Source organism: Pteropus alecto, unplaced genomic scaffold (assembly GCF_000325575.1).
Source record: "Pteropus alecto unplaced genomic scaffold, ASM32557v1 scaffold52, whole genome shotgun sequence".
Lineage (NCBI taxonomy): Eukaryota > Metazoa > Chordata > Mammalia > Chiroptera > Pteropodidae > Pteropus > Pteropus alecto.
This window is the reverse complement of record NW_006433941.1, coordinates 3,307,897-3,330,387: the sequence shown is the minus strand read 5'-3', so window position 1 is coordinate 3,330,387 and position 22,491 is coordinate 3,307,897. Positions and strand designations below refer to the sequence as shown.

Below are 22,491 nucleotides of genomic sequence, written 5' to 3'. Positions count from 1 at the left end.
ATCACACTGGTTCACATTTTTACTAGCATAAGGTATACATTTAAAACACTAACAATTTTATATTTAAAACTCTAACATAGGAGGTTCAGTGTGTCATGTAACTAATAACTCATTATTGGTGTGACTGGAGTGTGGAGTCAGCAAGATCGGTTAAATACCACAGTTCCTGTTTTACATTAAATAGCCCTTGAAATGCATGGTCTTCTATAACTAATAGCTCTCATTTATATAAAGTACTGCGAAGAGTCTTCTGAATCAGTGCGGAAAAAAAAAAAAACTACACCATAATCACAGAAGATTTTAATATTCTTATATTCTAAGCATATTATAGCATATGGTCCATAAATTTACTATCACCCATAACACATGTGCCATTTTCTAAACATGCCAGAAGAACTTATTAAAATTTAGGAATCATTCCCTTTTTTTTAAGAAACAAGTACATAATGCACCAACTAAAAAAAGCACGCACAACTCAAATCTGTCACTTGAAATAACAGTGACATAACAATAACAGTACCTTCATAGTATCTATTTAAACAATGTATATACTGATATACTAATTAGTGTGAACTATCATATATCATAAAGCTGAGCCATGTGTTATAAAATACTGAATGTTCATTTTTTCTTATAGGTTATAATCCCAGCAAGGTAAGTACTTAGGTAATTTGCAATTTACAAATGAGAAAACTAAAGCTCAGAAAGGTTAAGTGACTTGCCCACGGCCACGCAAGTGGTAAATGCTTGCTGAGGTGAGGGTTGAGTCAGGGTCTGATTGCCTTTACACGTTACACAAAGTTGTCTCCCATCACATCATAGAAATTAGAATATTACCCAGATACAGGTGATTTGCATGGAGGACAGAATGACAATTCATACTTACTCTGAAAACTCAGATGAATGGAACATAAAGCATGGCTTTAATATGGTCTTCCAGCATAAAGATGAGTAACAGAAAATTCAATAATACTAGTACTACTTAATAGTTTAACTGAAGTCAATTTAAAGAAATCTATCTGTTTGGGAAAAGTGTAATAAATCAATTGATATGCTGATAAATAACAAAGCACAAAGGACACTACCTTTGAATATAGCTTTGTTTCCTTTCAGTTGATTTCTTTATGGTGATAGCTCTACCTACCTTCCCACTCTCTGTTTGGACTCTTGGAGGTGCCACATGGACTTGTAGAACTTCTACATTCCAAATCTATCTGTTCTTGCCTCTGTCGCTGTTCTTCCAGTAGTGCTGACTCATGCATTGCTTTAATGTGTCGCTGGTAGAGGGCATAGCCACTCACTGGGGTTCCAACTGGTATACTACATGGGGTACAGGAAACCTACAGGAAGGGAAAAATATCTAAATATGCTATGACCAACATAATAATAATTACTATCTATTGCGAGTAATGCTTATTTCCGTAATATTACTGGTTGAAGTGATTTTACCATTTTTTAAATCAAAGTAATTGTCAGGTCTGATGCTTAAAATGCTGAACAGTTACTTTCAGAACTCAACACAAAATAAATAACAAAAGTTATGATAAGGAAAATAAAAATCAGAAATAAAAATACTTCTGTCCGCTTCTAACATGATGGTCAGATGGCCAAATCCCTAGTGGCTCAGCCTTTCTCTCTATGTCCTCTCACCAGGTAATCATATCTACTTCTCTGAATTTAAATGTCATCTATACGTTAACAATTCATAAATTTCTATTTCTAAGACATTTTTCTCCAAGTTCCACACTTATAAAATTGCCTGCCTAATAACTCCACTTGGATATCTCAAATCACTTCAAAACTTACATCCAAAATGGAAATTTTGTTTTCTAAACTCAATGCTTCTCTTTCACTGATCTCCATCTTAGAAAATGCAACCTCAATAGCTTAAGCCAGAAACCTGGCAGTCATTCTTGACTAAGCAATCTCGCTTCCCACAACCAATTCATTAATATATCAATTCTCTTGCAGAAGGAAATTAAATGATACTTCTTCAGACAGGTCATCCCTAACCATACAATAAAATATTGTAATGCCCTCTCCATTTTCCTTCATACTGCAGTCAACTTATTTCTTTCACAGTATACAACAGGACAATTTGCAATTATTTATTTTCTCATGAAGGAAAGACTCAATCTGCTGTGTCCAATACTAAATAAAAAGCCCCTGATATCCAGTCCATTATCTAAGAAATAGTCTTGGGAAGAGTAGAGATCTGACTGTTTTTAGGACCTGTTATCTAAAGACTTCAATAGTTTTTTCTGCTATTATAAGCAGAATTTTTCACTGACTGAGAACACACACATAATTCTCTTGCTTTTGTGCTTTGGCTTGTATGTAAACGTGGCTTTTTCTCCTTTTGCTATAAAAAGCCAAATGAACTGTTATGGAATAATCAAAATATTATTTCCTACAGAGAGTCTTCTTTCTGTGTCTCATTAAGAAGGAAGCTCTCATTTTAATTTTTTTTTTTTTTTAAATGCCTGCAGCACCTGGTATTCCTAGGTGGTCTCCCATCCAAGTACTAACCAGACCTGACCCTGCTTAGCTTCTGAGATCAGACGAGATCGGGCACGTTCAGGGTGGCATGGCCGTAGACCTCATTTTAATTTTTGTCATGATTTTTTCTGACTTATTACCAAGACCAATCTCTAAGTTTTTTGAAGTCAGAGATTGTGATATGCATATATTCCATACAGCATTAAAAATATTCTTGAACTGGGCAGACATCCAATAAATATACATCTTAATAAACCAATGAATAAATTAATGCTTTTTTGTGAGCCTATCATAAGGATATGCTTAACTTTTCCTAATAATCACATTAGACAAGAAATAAATTTTTATCCTCCGAAATGAAGCAAGAGCTAGAACATAGCTAAGTAAAAGAACAATACCCAAGACTGGAATTCGCTATCAAAAGGGAGTCAAACTTTAGAGATTATTGAGGTAAAATGTAAATAAAACTAGATTTGAAACTTTATACTGAAGTTAGCCATAATCTCTATACTTCATTCTAAATATTCAAAACCTAATTACCTATTTATTCTTCTGCTGTTTTATAGCAAAACAACACGAAAACTAAAGTTATTAATATTTATAGTTAAAACATTATATATATATTTTCTTACTTAGAAATGACCATCTCAATCAACCATCACAATGAATCCATTTGAAAAAGCAACAGGTATATCCCACAGATGAATGGATAAACAAAATGTATATACATACAATGGGACAGTATCAGTCTTAAAAAGGAAGGCAATTCTGACACATGCTACAACATAGATTAACCTTGAGGACATTATGCTGAGTGAAATAAGCCAGTCATAATAAGACAAATACTGTATATTCCACTTATATGAGGTATCTAAAGTATCCAAATTCACAGAAACAGAAAGTAGAATTGTGGTTACCAAGGGCTGGGTGGAGGAGAAAAAGGGGAGTGATGATTTAATGAGAAGAGAATTTGTTTTATAAGATAAAAAAATTCTAGAGATCTGTTTTACAACAATGTGAATATACCTAAACACTACTGAACTGTACACTTAAATATACTTAAGGTGGTAAATTTTACGTTGTGTGTTTTTTATCACAATTTTTCCAAAAATCAAGTACTGATTAAAGGAGAAGAAATGTCTCTAAAGGTTTGTTTTTCAACTTTCCTTTTCTTTTTCATATTAAAAACTTACCATTGGTGGGATAACAGCAGCTCTATGCTGAAGTTGTGGCAAGTCCAGAGGATTTGGTTTTATTGGTGATGAAACCAGTATAGACCCAGCTGGGTTTAATAGTGAAGGCTTTGAGTCCATAGGAAATATTCTGCAATTGGCAAGTGTACAGCATAGTGGTTAGACATTTATATAATTTACGAAGTTATCCATTCCCCTGGTAAATCTGGCACCATACAGCTATCACAATACTATTAACCATATTCCCTATGTTGTACTCTACGTTCCCTTAAAACATTTAAATGAACCACTGCCATTTTAAAATTGAGAATTTCGCTCAAAATTCCAGACTCCTGGTTTCTCATGAAAAATGGAAAGAAACAGCAAGCTGGAAACAGCATTACCATAGCAACAACATGCTGAACTTGTAGCAGCTGCGCTTTGAAACAGACACTTGTTTCTCCGTTTACCGCAGTCTCTGCCATCTTATATTCTACTGGCTTCACTTGTTTTCTATAACAATATGTGAATTTAGGATGCCCAATATATGACTGGAGAAATTGTACAATAGTGCCATACCTTACAGGCTTGATCAGTCATACATTTTAAAAGGTACAAATTGGTAAGAAAATTAGAATGTATAAAAGAAAACAATTTATATTTTACATAAAGATGATATTAAAGATGTAGGAAATTTAGTGTCATTTTGATAGTATGAAAGTGATGTAAACTTTAGAAGTGTCATTTTGATAGTTTGAAAGTGATGTAAACTTTAGAAATGTCATTCAGAGACCACCACATATTCCCAAAGAATTTCTGACTTTCAAGATTACTATCATGTTCTTCTCTTAGGATGCTCTTCGGTTAAGATAACTGTCATCCTAATTTTTCCTTCATTTATAAAAATAGTTACCAAAACCAACAGTGCAAAACACAGAAAATCCTTATTTTAGATGTTTCATTAAAGAATGACTAAAAAGGGACTACACAGCTTGAATCCATTTGTGTTTACTCCAGTCAAAATCTGGGACTATTAAAAGCTAGATTATTGTGAGATGAGGAAAAAGGATTGCTTGATGGTTGAATTTTCTGGAAAACTCAATGGTTAAGTAGAACCACTATCTTATTTCAATTCTCGTTGATTAAAATTCTAGTATCTACTACATAAAAATCTCTTTGGAGAAATCATCCTGTAATGTTGATTATTATTATTCTAGTATCAAATCTCAATAAACTAAAGTAATTAAGATAGAAAATATACTAGATATGGACTGAAAGCACAGTGACACAAGGACACGCTATGAAAGCTGAGCTTTGAACAGAATTTGGCTATCTGTTGGTTGATTTATTTATCTTTTTATTATTAAAAAGAGAAAAAAGACAGGGTTGGATCGAAAAACTGAATAAATGATGTTTTAGTCTAATTCATTTCTAGAATTTGCACCAATCCAATAATCTACAGTGATTCTAGATGATTCCATGTCTTTCAAGGAAAAGGAAACACCTAGGAACTCAAATATATTAAATGTAGTATCTATTTCTGTAAAATATGTAGTTTTTGTACTATGATTTTTATAAAAACCATAAAGATATAATACATTCTATATTATTAATGACTGAAAGTACTTATAATTTGTATTGTACCTGATATTTTAAATTACAAATATAAATAACCTAAAATTTTAACTGATATAAAAAAGTGATCATTATAATTACCATTAACTTGTATTTAAATTATGCTTTCTAAAATATTTTCAGAACACTTAACATGTTTTTCCTCTCAGCATTTTCTTACATCTAATACTAGGGGGTACAGTAGGCCTTGCTTTGAGGCCATAGGGTCTTAGAGCAAACAAAGTTGGAGCTAATGCCTCTCACCTTCACCTTCATCATACTACTTCCATAACAAGGAATAGAAGTCATCTGTGGTTTAGTTCACAACTTTGTCAGGAGAAATCCCCTTTTTTTGCTATCATGTGCAATGCATGCAACAATCTATGTCAAAACACACACACACACACACACACAATCTTTTTCATGAAAAAATAATGATTAAATTATTCTTGGTTAAAAGGATGAATGGCCTCATAACTCAATATTAAAAACATACACACTACCTTTAATTTGCCAATATTTATAAAGGACTCTGTAGCCAGTACCATTCTATAATTTAGTCAGCAACCAACAGAATAAAGATAGAATAATAAATTAAGAAATGAGTCCCACCTTTGTCTCTCTGGCTCTCCATCCACATCTTCATCAGCACTGCAGGTGGCACTGGAATCATTATCTGACTGTGGCTCAGGCCTCTGGACATTTATTTGCTGAGCCACCACCAAATCTTCATCTCTAGGCTCTGTCTTCTCGCTGGCTCTCTCTAAGTCTCTTTCTTTGGTATCGCCTTCCACTTGAGATGGATTGTTTTCTGGCACCCTCATTTCAACATCTACAGAGTCTGCTTTGGTAGTTGTAGGGAGATCAAGAACAGAAGTCACTTCAGCACTGTGCTCCTGATGTTCGACATCCATTGGCTCTGCTGTCTCAACAGTGATGCTGTCATTCACCTGGGTCTCCGCACTTTCATTTTCAGCTGGTTTGGTAGTTGGAACTGATGAAGATGGAGATGCACTGGGAGCAGTTTCAGTGGTGGACTCGAGCTCAGCCACAGGTTCAGTGTTCCCTCGAGAAGTCGCATTTTCAGTGCTATCTTCGCTGGGCTTGACAGCTTCAACTGGTGAAGGAGAAGGAGCACTTTCTGTATCAGAACTATTTTCAGCACCTTAAAGATAATGATATAGCATAAAAATCTGATAATGAACATGTTTCAGGTGGTGACAGAAGCCATGCTTGAAAGTTGTGTGGGATGAATTATAACTTCTTTGATGACCTCATAGAAGTATCGCTGCCACTAGGGAAGCTAAAGTTTTCTACAGAGTGTGCAAGGGAAAGATCAAATTGTCTTGACCTTCTAAAACTGAAAGTGTAAAATATTTTAATGTATAAAAATAATGGATATGAAATTTGAAAAATGAAGAAAATAGAAAAACAAAACTAAACAAAAAAACATTCCCCAAAATAGTAACTTTCTGGTTTGTTTCTACCAGCCCATTTCTGTGCTTTTTTTCTTTTACCCAGGAGAGCTAACACTCTAAAACAACACCTTCCAATAAAAACATAATGCGAGTTATATCTGATTATTTTTTTAAGTTTTCTGGTGGCCAAACTGAAAAGTAAAGACAGATTGGTAAAATTAACTTTACCAATATATTTTATTTAACCCAATATGCCCAAAATATTACCATTTAAACACATGATCAATATAGAAAACTCATCCTAAGATATTTTACTTTTTTTGGTACTAAGTGTTCAAAATCTGATTATATTTTACATTTTTAGCATATCTCAATTTGCATTAGTCTCAAGAGCTCAATAGCCACATGTATCTAGTAGCTACCACACTGAGCAGCAAAGCTCTAGAATAGTATTCCACAGATTTTTAATTTAACATTGTAGCACTGGTCTTTCCCCCACATTGTTTCTATCATTTTATAAATATATTTCTAATGCTTTCACATCTTTACCTAGCTATCTCAAAGGAATCACAAATTCAGTATGACTTACAATGGACTTGTACTCAGTCTCAAATCAAATTTTTTTCTTTACTATCCAATTAAACAAACCAGAAACCTAGAATTCATCTTTTAAATGCTCGTCTCACTTACCACATATCCTGTCTAAACAAGTTTCACAGATTTTCTATCTAAAAATACTCCCTGAATCCATCCATTTCTGTTCAACTTCACAACTGCCGTTCTAGTCCAAAAATGAATTTTCTTCTCACCTTCCCCTCTGACCATTTTCTACAACAATGCCAGAGTGAGTATTTTAAAAGCCAAATCTTACCAAAATTTACTCACACTCTCTCCCTCTCCCCTCCCCTTCTCTTCTTAAAACATTTCCATGAAACCTCATTAATCTTAGGATAAAGTTCCAAATTTCTGAGTATGGCCTTGTTACAAGGCCCGGGCTGGTGAGCCCCTGCCAGCCCTTTCAGCTTTATCTTGCACCCTGCATTCTCTCAGAATTCCATTATCACTGGCTTTTTTTTAAGTTTTAGTGAATGTCCCATGTGTCTTCTACCACAAACTTCATACATGCCATTTACTTTCACTGAAAAGGCTCTTTCACCTACTTCTCCCTTGTATATTAGATCAAATATCCCATGCTTTAAAAAAAGCCTTCTATCATTTTCTTAACAAAAGTTAAATTTTCTTACTATGGCTTTTATACACACGTACTGGTTACAGTTACAATTTTACATTTTTTGTTTCCGCAAGGCTATAAACACTATAAGGGCAGACATCATATATTTTGTTTATCATTTAAGTCTCAGTGACAAGCATTGCACCTGGCACACAGCAGACTCAAATAATGGCTGAAGTATAAAGTGAATAAGTGGCTATGAATATTTCTTAAATTTACTCTACCTTTCCTCCTTTACTGGATCCAATTTGCCACTGTTAAAAACAGTATACAGAGATGTTCACTGCAGCATAAAGTTTTTAAATTATTTTCTTAAAATTGACTGTAAGATAACATAAAATTTAAATCTCCATAAAATTAACATATATAAATTATATATAAAATATACATAAAAATATAAACCTCCAATGAGAATTCCAATGGTTTATAAGAAAATTTCTTAAACTAGAAAAACTGACTTATACTTTATGTACAAGAGTAAGTCCCTGAGAAAATCCAAGAAAATTATGAAAAGTACTAGATTGAGTTAGACTTGCCACTCCAGATATTCAAACTTACTATAAAGCCAATGTATTATAATATGTTTGAAACTGCCACAGGGACAATAAAAATAGATCAGTGGTATAGAAGACAATGTCTAAGAATAGATCTTCAAGTATATAGAAAATTTATATCAAAGGTGATATTTTAAATTAGTAGGTAAAGTATCATTTGTTTAATAAACTAGCTCTCTCAAAATTGGTTATTTAGAAAACAAGGACCCTATCTTACATTATACAGAAAAATAATTACAAATGGAACACATTTTTAAAACTCAATAGATAATTTAGGATAAATGAAGATAATTTAGCTGTTTGAGGCACTGAAGACATAACAGTGAAAAAAAATCAAACTACATCTAATGGAGCTGACATTCTAGTAAAAAACACAAATAATAAATATAGGATATACCAGGTGGTAATAAATGCAGTGAATAAATAGCAAAACTGGGGAAACAGTGGGTCAGGAGATATCACAGAGGTATGTAACATTTCAACACAGGACTGAAGGAAATGAGAGAATGAAGCAACGGGTACATTTTGGAGAAAAGCATTCCAGGAAGACAGCGCATGCAAAAGTCCCTAAAGTGGAGGTTGCTTTGCTCAGGAACAGCAAAGAGAACAGTGTGGTTAGAACAGAGTGAGCAATCACCTCCTATCTGTTAGAATGGTTATTATCAAAAAGACAAAAAATCAGTACAGGCAAGGATGTGGAGAAAAGGGAACACTTGGTTTGCTGTTGGTGAGAATGTAAAATGGTGCAGACACTATGTAAAATAGCATGGAGATTCCTCAAAACATTAAAAATAGACCTACCAAAAAAACAAAACAAAACAAAACAAAACAAAACAAAAAACTACCATCTGATCCAGCAACTCTATTTCTGGGTATTTATCTGAAGGAAACAAAAAAACAATTTGAAAAGATGTATGCATCCCCATTTTCACTGCAGCATTATTTACAAGAACCAAGACATGGAAGCAACCTAAATGTCCATCAATGGATAAATGAGTCAATAAAACGTGGTACGCACTAAAAACTAAGGAAATCTTGCCATTTGTGATAACATGACGGACCTTGAGGGCATTATGCTAAGTGAAATAAATCAGACAGAGAAGGACAAATACTATATAATTTCACTTACATGTTGAATCTGAAAAAAATACAAACCAAACCAAACCAAATGAACATACAGAGAGAGCACAGATTGGTGGTTGCCAGATGCAGGAGGTGGGAGGGTAGGTGAAATGGATGAAGGGGTCAAAGGTACAAAATATCCAGTTATAAAATAAGTCCTGGGGATGTAACGTACAGCATGGTGACTATAGTTAATGATGCTGTATTGTGTATCTGAAAGATGCTAAGAGATCTTAAAAATTCTCAAAAAAATGGCCAGAGAGATAGAAGGGTTAGCTCATGTAGGGCCTCATGAGTCAGAGCAAGGGCTCTGCCTTTTATTCTGAATGAGATGTGAAAGTATCATAGGATTTGAAGTAGAGGAGAAACATAGTCTGATTTACATTTTATAAGGTTCACTCTGGCTATTGTATGGTAGAAAAAACCATATTGGAACAAAGAGCAGCAAACAGACCAACCAAGAAGCTCAGAAGCAGGGGCACTACAACAGAGGTAGGGAAACCAGATGAGATTCTAAACAGTACATTTAAAGAAAAGTTGACAACATCTGCTGATAGACCACATGTAGGATATGAGAGAGAATTTCCAAAGTATTTATCAAGGAAGGGAAAGACTAAAGGTGAAAACTAGGTTTTGGGGGTAGGGAAATAAAAGTTTGCTATGGCTCTTAGGCATCCAAATAGAAATGTTAAGCACTTAGAACCTAGGGTTCAGATGAATTCAAGTCTCAAAAATAAAAAAATCAAAAAAAGCAGAAAAAGAACAACTCAGAACAGTACCTCACATGTAGTAAGGTCTTAATATGGTAGCAATTATCATTAATAAGAGATGCTACCAAAATGTTGAAAGAGTAACAAAAAACCTGACTTCATCCTCATTTCTACTCATATAGTGATGGAAAGCTTCAAATTCAAGGGCATATTACCAACTGGAAGACATCTTAGTGATTATGCAGCAGATAATACCATTTAACATAAGCACTTTGAATTACTTTCTTCATCCAGGCCACAAGAGTTGGAATAAAGCATAATGCTTTACCAAGCACCAGCCAAATATGAAACTTTTATTTCTTCCCCCGCACCCCCAAAAAACTTTAAAGAATGTTTTAAAACAAGAGAACAAGAGCAAATCCAGACTGAAATCCAAAGTTTCAGTCTTTCTGATTTAAACTCTTCTAACTGAGAAAGATGTCCACAGAGTCAGATATATGTTCTAGGAAAACAGACACAGGGAGGGACTCTTCCCTTCAGCAGCTGCCTTCATTCTCCAAGGGCAAGAGCCTTGACATAAATAAACAGAGTCTTTAGTATCTTCTTAAGTTTGGCAATAAGCAATAAATCACAAGTCATGTAAAATGGACTGTGTACTTTCTTTTCTTTGACACTTTCCAAATGAAATTAAGTCAAAAGGAAATGGAGATCCCATAATTCTAATAGCAAGTTCATTTTCTATTAATAGGAAACTATTCTAGATGTCACAACACAACCACATGTACGAATGGACATGATGTAACCATGTCAACTTACACTTGATCAGACAGAAATATTATTTTAATACCTCATTTAACCTAATTACCTTAATAACTTTATTTAAAACCTCAATTAATAACCTTAATAATCTTATTTGATAATTTTAAAAATTATCAAAGTCCAAGGAAGAAATCAGAAAGATAAAAGTCACTTTTGATGAATAATTCTGGAGAATCTGTTAGCCCATAATTGAATAGGCTTTTCTGTTCTGAAATAAACATTTATGACAATTAGGCTTTGGGCTTTGCTGAACTGTGTCCCTCCAAAATTTATATGTTAAAGCACTAATCCCACAATGTGACAGTATTTAAAGATAGTGCCTTTAAGGAGGTAATTAAATACAGTCATAACGGTGGGGCCCTAATCCAACAGACTAGTGTCTTTTTGAGAATGGCACCAGGAGCACATTTGCACAGAAGGTAGGCCATGTGAGGGCAAAGCAAAAAGGAAGTGATCTGAAAGCCAGGAAGAGAGAGAGAGATTCACCAGAAACTAACCCTGTCGGCATCTTGATCTTGGACTTCCACCCTCCAGAATTGTGAGAAAATAAATTTGTTGTTTAAAGCACCCAGTCTGTGATATTCTGTTATGACAACTCAAGCAGACTAATACAGGCTTCATGTGCATCTGTAACCCATGATGCACATGAAGCTACAAATTATTAAAAATAACAAACTCTGATGACTTCTTTAGAAGTACCATGAACTTGGATTGTTTGCAGTAGTGTTATTCTACCCCAGGTTGAATTTGCTCCAATATTCTCTTTATCTCATTTTTGACAAAACTACACAGAAAAAAAGTTTACTTATTATTCAAAGCCAAAATCTTTTTCAAGACAATTTTTAAGTTTAAACTCTAACAAGAACAACCTGTAGAAAAAAAGAGAAACAAAATCTAATTTTTTAAAATTCTTGGAAGTTGTAGAACTTCCTAAACTTAAAATAGAAGATATTACAAAGAAAATATGAGCACCTCCAAATACATATGAAGTTTACACGCCGGTAATTAAAAAATGAAACAAACAAAATAAAGCAAATCGGATGGAGAAAACATGTGCATGTCTAAAACATAATCATGTTTTAGATATAATATATAAAGAATTACTAAAATCATTGTGAAAATCCCGTTTAGAAAAGAAATCCACAGAAACTTTAATGTCAACTGAAATAAATAAGTTATCTTTTTTCCTTAAACTAGCAACACCCAAGAAAATATTTACTTTTCTCAGAAAGCTGTCATTAACTTGTTCAAATGACAAAAAGGGTTTTATTTCTTTTTCTAAATTTCTTGGATTGACTTTTTTTCTACCAGGGCTTTTAGGGTCATTAATTCTTTTTATGTGAAAACATAAACATGACATATGTAAGTCTTTGAACAATTAAAATAAACTCAATGGAATAAAGAGAAAAATATAATTGATGATGCCAACTGAATAAATACATGTGGCGATGTGACACACAGACATTTTATTGATGTTGGCAATAAAGCGTTTGAAGCTGGACTGCCATTTTTAAGATGTTCTGGTTTTAGCACTTGGACCTTCTCAGGTGCTCCATAATATTTGCTGGTTGGATTAATAAATACATTACGTTCCAGTTTAAAGTCTCTATGCCATGAAAACACTGATATACTATTTCCTTAATGAAGCAATTTCTAAATAGTCAAATGACTAAGCTAAAAATTACATATTTGGGCTGGGAGAAGTCACAACTAAATTTAAGATTCTGAGATACCTTCACTGTCTTCTGGATTTTCTTCTTCATTGGAGGCTTCAATATCTTCATCCTCCTGAGCAGAAACAGTGGAAGCTACACTTTCACATTGAGACACATCTCGCTCTTCACGAGGTTTTCGTGAAGTCTAGAGAAGTAAAAAATTTTAATATAGGTTATTCATTATTTAAATAATAGGAGAGAAACAATTCTTTTCATATCTGACATAACATAGAACACTGATGCATACACATATACTAAAGAAGAAGGCTGTGTGTCTGACAATTGCTCTGGTTCAAGTGCAGTTTGCACTAGGTAACTGCTAACCGGTCTTTTGTGTAGACGGATCACTTTCATTAAATTGATCAAAAGTCACATCTGAAGCATTTTTGAAACTATTTGCCACTATACAAAAATCACAAAACTCCTCTCCCTCCAAATAATGTATTTTCTAATAAAAATAGCATAGTTATTTTCTAATAAAAATAACGTGTTGAATGTGGAATCTTTCTTTACAATCAATAATCTACTATATTTCCAAGCATTTTCTTAACTATATGATAGTATTGATTTTCAATGTAATAATTCAAATACACAGAAATGTAATATCTATATATATCTCCCACTGAGCTTTAAGAGCTACTAGACATTTTGTCACATTTTCCTGAGATCTTTTTTAAAAAGATAAAACACTCTAGATCAACAATTGAAGCCGCTGTCCCTATTATTTCAGTTGTAATTAAAATGATCAGAATCTGAAGTTGTAAAGACATCTGTGATGGTTAATTTTATGTGTCAACTTGGCTGGGTCACAGTTCTCAGATATTTGGTCAAACATTATCCAGGATTTTCTGTGCAGGAGTTTTTTGGATGAGATTAACAATTAAATCAATAGCTTTCGAGTAAATCATATTACCCTCCATAATGTGGAGGGGGCAAGCCTCATCCAATCAACTGAAGGCCTTAACAGAACTAAGATTGATGGCTAGCCCCCAACATACACACATCAGCAAGAAGAAAATCTGCGTGAGTCTCCAGACTGTCAGTCTATCCCATAGGATTTTTGGACTCACCAAGTCTCCAAAATCATGAGCCAATTTCTTAAAATAAATCAATCTCAATCTTTCTCCCTTTCTCCTTTCCACACTCCATCTCTTTCTCTCTCTCTCTCTTTCTACACATATGCACACACACCCTACCACTCCCACCCCCCCACCTTCCTACCTCTCTCTCTCTGTTGGTTCTATTTCTCTGGAAAGCCCTAATACAATGTTTATCTTTTAAAAACATGTCTGATTTATTTTTCACTTGATTTTCTCCCAAAATGTTTCAGATGGTATTTGAAGTCAAGTCTCTCTTGTTGTTGTTTTCTTTCCTTTATGTTTTTATGTGGCTACAGCACATTTCTAACCCTTGCGTTCTTATTTTTAACCGAAAAGCTCTTTTTGTATAACTTTTTAAATCAATGTCATACTTCATATACTCTTATAACTTCAAATCAGTTTAAATATCTGCCCTTTTATTGCCCATTCTATCATTCTTAATGATTCTCAAACTTTTTGGTCTAAAGACACACACTCTTAAAAAGTATTCAAGACCCTAAAGAGTTTGTGTTCATGAGAGAGATATTGATACACAGATATTGACCATATTAGAAATTAAAACTGAGAAACATTTAAAATATTAATTCGTTTAAAATTAATAAACCGATTACATATCAACATAAAAAAATTTTAAAGAAATAATAATTACTTTCCAAAACAAAAAAATAACTCTGAAAAAGTAGCACTGTTTTATATTTTTAAAAATCTCTTTAATGTCTGCCCTAATAGAATATAGCAGAATTCTCAAATGTGCTTCTACATGTAATCTAATCTGTGGAGATAATACTGTTTTGGTTGAAGTACATAAAAAAAAGTCTGGCCTCACAGAGATATGTAGTTGGAAAACAGGAGCCTATTTTAACAGTCTTTTCAAATACTGTGAATATTATTCCTTGATACTGTACCAAAACATGGCAAGTAGTTATTTCTTAAAGGTTAGTTGCAATGTGAAATTTAAAACCATGTCAATAAATTTTTTTGTACCCTTTTAAAATCCATTCATATATCTTGCAATTAGGTGTGTACTACAAAACATTTTATGAATCCTTAAGCCATACATGACATTCATTGTGACATCATGAATTGGTCTCATTTGGAAACTACTGAGTTACACAGGTTTTTAAAATTAAAAATATCACATTAGTTATTACCACTGATCTCATCAGAAAAGTCAGAGAATTGGGAAGATGTTAAACTCATGGTAAGGGATACACATTTTCTAAAATTCTAATTTTTGCTTGAAAGCTCAAAATTTAAAAGTGGCAACAAAGAGTATTGGTTGTTTTCTTTGAAAGACAGGGTCACTCTTTCAAGAAAATGTGTGCCAAATATTCAAGTCTAAAAAACCATAGGTTTGTCATTCTTTCAACTAAAAATGATATTCAATGAAAAAAAGTGAGGCTAGTTCACTTGGAACTCAGTTTCAAAAATGCTTTTCCTATAGACAGCCATGATACTTTGGTACCAAGTGGAAGGGCTTTATGTACACTTCTATTTCATCACATAGGCATGTGCTCAAGGGTCAAGATTTATTAAAGCTGATTTTTATTGCTTCATCATGGGCATCTGTTTGTTTGTTTAACTGCAAATGTTTGGAGATAAAGAATATATCGAGTTACTTAGCAAGAGGTGTCTGGCCATGATTTATGCTAGGGCACCAGCATTCTCACTCAGAACTGCTTTGTCATCAATGTAAATGTCAATACAGTGGAAAAATAAATAACATCTGAAGATTTTATGAAAACAGTTCTGACCTCATGGAATCCTCAAAGAGCTCTGTGAACTTTGAGAACATTGAAACTTCCTTGTTAAGAAACTTTCATTAATCTTGCACTTTCTGGTCTTTAATTTTTACCCACGGAATCTCTCTCTGAGAAAATGTTTTGTAATATGCCAAATCAACTCATTCAATATGATCAAAAGCACTCCAACTAAAGTTTTTGATTCGAACTCCAAAAGCTTCTATTTTTCAAATCCAGTCTATAGTAATTCAAAAGTACTGAATTTCCATTACTATTAACAGAAATTTTACTCCTTGGGAAGTAAATAAATAAATAGTCATCTTGTGTCAAGAAACTATCATATCTTTTATAGGTAAATGTAATAAATAAAAATACAATATACAAAAAAGTTTCAAAACCAATCTCTGAAGCTCAAAAAAACAAACAAAAAACTGTAAGTAAAAAGATTCACCACTCCTGATATACTTACTTTCTGTTTATGCTGCTGCAAGAGGTTGTCAAGATTGTGACGCCTTTTATAGTTAAAATAGAAGTTTTTACACTGAGCTTCACTTTTAGTTCCCACCATTTTGGCAATTGCTGCCCAGTTACGACCATGTTCTACTAGACCTATATTTTAAAAACAAACCAAATTTTAATTGAACAGTAACCTGATAAAGCAAACAAGAGAAATAATAAAACAAACTTAATTACTGTATTCACAATCATTAACAATAAAAGTGTTTCCAATTATTTATTGATAATTGAAAATTTATTTATACTTGAATACTTACTGAAATATGTGTTGACACAAAACTCATTGATAGCTCTATTTTTCTACCCAAATTTAAAACATGCTCATTAATGAATACCTTATCTTTGTGTATCTCCCAGAGGGCTAAGACAATACTGAACACAGAGTAATAGCTCGAACACTTAAAAAAAATCTGTTGTAATACAATGTATCACAGAAGCCTATGCTATGTGACATTTCTTTAATGAAATAATATATATGCGCATACACAAACACACAAAAACACATGTGCAAGGAATACAGGTATATAAATGCATATGTATATATAAGAGCTAAATAGACAGAGATTTACTTTAGATACAGTTGTACCTAAGCTGGAATTTCCAGTACAAATTTAAGAATTTATAGGAAAGCATCAGTTTTCCAAGGTTAAAACTAGCAGCTTCCTTAATAATGATAACTGAAAGATCACTTATAAATTTTGCCTGATATAATGAATAAGAGATGAAAAGAGTGGTGACTAAACAGTGTATGTAAATATGTTTACCTGAAAAAGATCACCCTATGTTATAGCTAATATCTAGTCATTTCACCATGAGATGAGAATGTGAATCATTAAAAACTTATACATGTAATCAGGACAAATCACAAATTTTCTAATTATGGAAAACCTCAAATAAAAGACAGAACATTTTAAACTGCTGTATTTTTGGTAAAGTTGGTTTATATGATTTTAAATGTATCACTCATTACCTGTTAAATAGAAAGTAAATCTTTCTATGTATCACTAAAAGGTTAAACTACAATAATTTCTCTCAAGAACTACAAGGTAAATTTTTAACTAATCTTTCTCAAAATTATTTTATTTAAAAAGTAAATTACTCTTTATTTATAAACCAGTTATTTATCTTATTAGAAAGTTTAGTTCAATTTATTACTATATCAATTAACAACAATAGAAAAATACAAGATCTACAGTGTTCCAGAATAAGACCAAGGCCGCATGGCTATGAAAGTGGCAGAGAAAGGATTCAAAATTTTATCTGACAACAAAGTTCATACTCTCCCCACTGAATCAAGGTGCAATTTCTTACTAGTTTATAATCAAATCCCTTACCAAATGAAAATTGACAAAGTATTTACCACTCTATCAAATGCAACTTTTAAATAATAAAAATTTAGACTTTGTATAAAATACCTTCCAAAACGACTTTCAAAGCATTTAATCACAACTATTCTGGAAAAGTGAATATAGCCTACTTGCTTTCTAATAAAATGAATTCAAAATAAAACTGAAGAGGAAATCTTAAATCCCTCAAAAAGTAAGCACACTTGGAGTACCTTATAAAATACCACACCATCAAAAAAAACCCTCCTATTTCTAAATTCTATTTATCATTGTGGAAGACTTCCCCCACCCCCAAAATTAGCTCTATCTCACTCATTACTAATAACCCTAAAAACAAAAAGAACCTGAACTATATTTACCTTTTTTAGCAACTTCCATTTCTTCTTCTGTCCATCTAGAGGTTTCTACAGGTTCTGTAGAAACTAAAAGAAACCCAATAAGGCAGAGAAAAATTAAGTTAAACCTTCATTTACAGATTATATGGAACCAACCATATAATCTATAACCTATTTATCTGACATAAAGCCTGTTTAAAGCATTTGGTGACAGAAACTATGGAAACAGGATAGTCTCGGCCTTTCCCCCACCAAACTAGAGGGGAAAATTCAACACCTCTAAGTGTTATGATCTTTCTCAATGTTCTTTAAAGTTCCATCTTTATATGTCTGAACACCATTAGTTTATTTTCTAAGAAGTCCCACCTCACCCAGTGCGTTCCCACATATTAGAACTGCCATCTTTCGTCTGTGGAAGTGTCAAAGGAAGAAACAACCCTCCACCTTCTGGTCCAAGCCCACTTCTCTCCTGTTCTCTGAACCTCCATCTCCTCTTCACTCTTGGAGACTCTTATGTTCATCCTCAGTGCCTGACCTCTAGTAAACACAGGTTAATCATGAACTAAATACTTTTTCTTTTACTTGAGAAAAAAAATTGAGACCTACAGTCCTGAAATGAGCTCTTGCTATATTCCCCTTCTCAATTAATAGTACTATCATCCACCAAGTCACTCAAATTATTAATAGGATCCTCAGACTAATTTTTGAATCCTTCCTCCCATTTACCACTCACATCCAATGTGTGTCAATTCTAATCTCCTGAATCTATTCCCTCCTTGCCTGAGCCACTATATGCATAATGATGCCTTTCTAGCTGGTTCTTCTTCCTCCATCCCTAATTCTAACTTGACCACAACTGTCATCAGAATTATCTTTCTAAACACCAATCTAATCAAAGTATTCCTCTATTTAAAAACCTTTGTAAGCTCACTTTGTAAGTAAAAAGTATGATATAGTTAAAACAAGGCCCAATATGATCTGCCCCCATCTGCTTGTCTAGTTATTTCCCTCACAATCTTCTTGCCATTCCCGTTTTCTTTCATACTTAACATAACTGCAAAATAGGTACCACTAAACCACCAATGGTGGTACTCATCATTAACATAATCCCTTTATAAACTGAGATAATACTTAGTAACAGAAAAATGCTTGGACTCTTAGTCTCAATATTCCCTTGTCTAAGAATTTATTCTCATTAATAAATAATTTAACAAAAAAAAATGGTATGTTTTTAGTTTTTTTTAATTACAGTGCTATCTGTATTAGTTTAAAGGGGGTGAAGGATATAGCCTAATCATTCAGCAATAGGGAATAGTTTAGGAAATTATGTCTCGGGGGACAACACAATGCCAATGGTTCACAGCCATCAAAAGTAAAAATGGGAGATCACTTAGAAGTTAGAAAATATTCATTATATATGACCAGTTAAAGTAGCAGAAAACAAAGTAGCATGTATACTAGGATTATGTAAGTAAAAAGAAAAACAGCTAATATTAAGGTAGCAAAATTGGGGCTGCTGTTCTTTTTCAAAAAACTTTCATATTAAAGTTTAAAAAATGTAAAGCTAGACTTTCTGATTATTTCTAGGTTGTGAGTATCAAGAGATCTCTCCTGCCCTGCCCTAGCACTGACACAGAATTCCAAACAAAATGTTGGCCTGCTCACTCTAAGCTGTCCACTTACTGGGTTCAGGTGGTGGTGGCAGAGGTGGTGGGGGCTCCTCAGTGGCAGCTGCAGCTGCAGCACTGGCAGCAGCAGCTTCATTTGTCATAGACCTGGTGATCCGGCCCTTTCGGCGGCCCTGACTATTGGCAGTCTTTCGTCCCCGGGGCATGGCCTGCTCTCTCTCCTCAGTTTCTTCTACTGTACTTTCTGTCTTGTCCTTTTCCTTGGTATTATCTCTGGAAACAAAAGTGAATGAAAATTTTGGGTGATTTAAAAGTATATATATATCAAAGAAGGCAGCTTTGAAAATTATTTAAAAATTTAAATAGAAAATTATTTAAAAATTATTTAAATAGAAATTGAATAAAAGAAATTGAAAACCCATATCCATAAAGATATTTGCACGCCAATGTTCATAGCAGCATTATTCACAGTGGCCAGGACATGAAAGCAACCTAAGTGTCCTAAGATAGATGAATGTATAAAGAAGCTGTGGTAAATATATACAATGGAATATTACTCAGCCATAAGAAGAGATGAAATAATGCCATTTGTGACAACATGGATGGATCTCGAGATAATCATGCTAAGCGAAATAACCCAGACAGAAAAAGTTGAAAAACACATAACATCACTTATATGTGGGATATAAACCTAAAAGCAACAAATGAACAGGACAAACAGAGACTCATGGACACGGACAATAGACTAGTGGTTACCAGAGGGTGGGAGAGGGAGGTAGATGGGGTAAAAGGGGTCAAATATGTGGTGACAGGAAAAATTAACTATGGGAGGTGAACACATGAAATCTATCTATCTATCTATCTATCTATCTATCTATCTATATCTATCTATCTATCTATCTATCTATAATATATATATACTTATTGTTAAGTTGTACACCTGAAACTTACTGGATTTCATTAACCAATGTCACCATAACAATAAAAAAATAGAAAGAAAAAAAAACTAGGCAATATTTCTAATTAAAAAAAAAGAAAAAAGAAATTAAATAAAACTACCCAAACCCTCAGTTACTAAGATAAATTTTATCAAAAATTCTGTCATGCCCAATTTTAACAAGCTTTGACTGACGCAAATTAAGATACTTCAAAAAGCCTGTTTTATTCATTAATGCACTGGTCTCCAAACTATTTGGCACTAGGGACCAGTGCTCTTATGAGAATTTAATGCCTAATGCTAATGATCTGAAGTGGAGCTAAGGTGGTGATGCTAGCACTGGGGAGCAGCTGCAAATACAGATGAATCTTCTCTTGTTAAGGTGAGGCAACCCTTGGTTGGCCTCAGAGATTGTAAGGACCTTGTCAGCTTACAATCTCTTGGTTTTTTGTTTTGTTTTGTTTTGTTTTAATTTTTAAAATTTTTTTTATGCCTATAGCACCTGGTCTTCCTTGGCGGTCTCCCATCCAAGTACTAAACAGGCCCGACCCTGCTTAGCTTCCAAGATCAGACGGAATCAGATTTGTTCAGGGTGGCATGGCCATAGACAAATGGACTTAAAATTTAAACACATTTCAAATCATTTGACTTGGATACAAGAACACTCTCTGAGGAAGTAGTAAATGGCAGCAGAAAACTCCTTAACCCACAATCCAGAAGCAGTGGGGTACACCGAAAGGTAGGAGTCCTGGATTTCTGGCCCTTGCTCCAACATAAGTTTTCTCCTCTGTGAAATGAAGAAGCTGAAACAGATGCTCTCCATGACAGATACCCTTTCTGTGGCATTAATCTATACAACATTGTACAAACAGGGCATTATGGCCTTTTTGTTAGGAAAATGGTCTGTGGAGTCAGGCTGTCTGGGTTTGTACCAGAGCTCTACAATTTATTATACATGTGATGACCTTGGACAAGCAACCATACTGCCATGGATCTCAGTTTTTCTCATCTGTAAAATGAGGATAATAATAGTATATTTCATAGGGCTATTGTGAGAATTAAAGAAGTCAATTTATATATAATGCTCAGAACAGTGCTTGGAACATAGTAAGCACCATAGGTGTTTGCTACTATTAAGGCTAAATGTCCTTCAAGCTATAAAGTGCTTTTCATAGTCTCAAGGACTTCGGAAAAACAATAATAAATGGTCATAACTATCAACAGCAATAATACTATATGTAATCCTGGAACACCACATCTCCCAGGGTTGTTATATTTAAAAGCAAGGTGTTTAATGTACTTTTTAAAAAAAATTGATCAAAGAGATGGCAATATTCAAAGACTCAACTATTCTTGCTTAATGGAAGGTGATTTTTTTTTTAATCTTATCTACTTCAAGTAAAGACCTGTTTGTGGCTTACCAAGTTAGTTCCCCACCTCCCCCAAAATGCAAGTATTTCCCCTTCAGTTATAAACTACCCCTGAAGTTACCATGTAGCTCTCTCCCTTCTTTTTCCCTTCCCAATCTGGCTACTGCTACAGCCTTCTATAAAAGAGATTGTGTCAAAAATCTTCAATGACTTAAAAACTGCAAAATCAAATGACCTTTTCTTATTGCATTACTCTTTCTACTGCAGCTGACACACACCGTGGATAATTGTTTCTATATCCCTCTCAACTTAGTTTTAAGGACTTCACACTTTCCTAATATCCCTCCCTATTCTGGCTCTCCTTCTGGGGACTGCCTTTTCCCCATCATCCTTTACTATATGAATTTCCCAAGGCTCGCTCTGGCCTTAACATTCGTATTATTTTTACTAGACTCATACTCCATCTCCTAAATCTCCTAAGATCCAGAGACTTGTCTTTCCAACTACCTGCTGGAATAACCACCTGGATTTCCCATTAATATCCAAAAACATGCTCATCCTCACCACCCTGTTTCTTCCTCCATCTCACTTTTCAATCATATGTTAACAGTATACCATGTTCATAATCACTCAGGTTTACACATTTGTTATCTTTAGCTCTTT

At 33.8% G+C, this 22,491-nt stretch overlaps 1 protein-coding gene and 2 pseudogenes across 1 annotated transcript in view; all 3 read right to left on the bottom strand.

Annotated features, from left to right (window-relative positions):
• Window positions 1–22,491, bottom strand: part of NCOR1 (nuclear receptor corepressor 1) — a 173,975-nt gene that overhangs the window by 55,918 nt on the left and 95,566 nt on the right. Inside the window, exons 16-22 of the mRNA XM_015586644.2 lie at window positions 19,577–19,794; window positions 17,918–17,980; window positions 16,166–16,305; window positions 12,873–12,999; window positions 5,898–6,402; window positions 3,693–3,822; window positions 1,145–1,340 (exon numbers count right to left, since the gene is read on the bottom strand). Coding sequence (XP_015442130.1) covers window positions 1,145–1,340; window positions 3,693–3,822; window positions 5,898–6,402; window positions 12,873–12,999; window positions 16,166–16,305; window positions 17,918–17,980; window positions 19,577–19,794 — 1,379 coding nt within the window. The remainder of the gene's footprint in view (window positions 1–1,144; window positions 1,341–3,692; window positions 3,823–5,897; window positions 6,403–12,872; window positions 13,000–16,165; window positions 16,306–17,917; window positions 17,981–19,576; window positions 19,795–22,491) is intronic.
• LOC112477064 lies at window positions 2,481–2,599 on the bottom strand (annotated as a pseudogene).
• On the bottom strand, window positions 20,949–21,067 carry LOC112477069 (annotated as a pseudogene).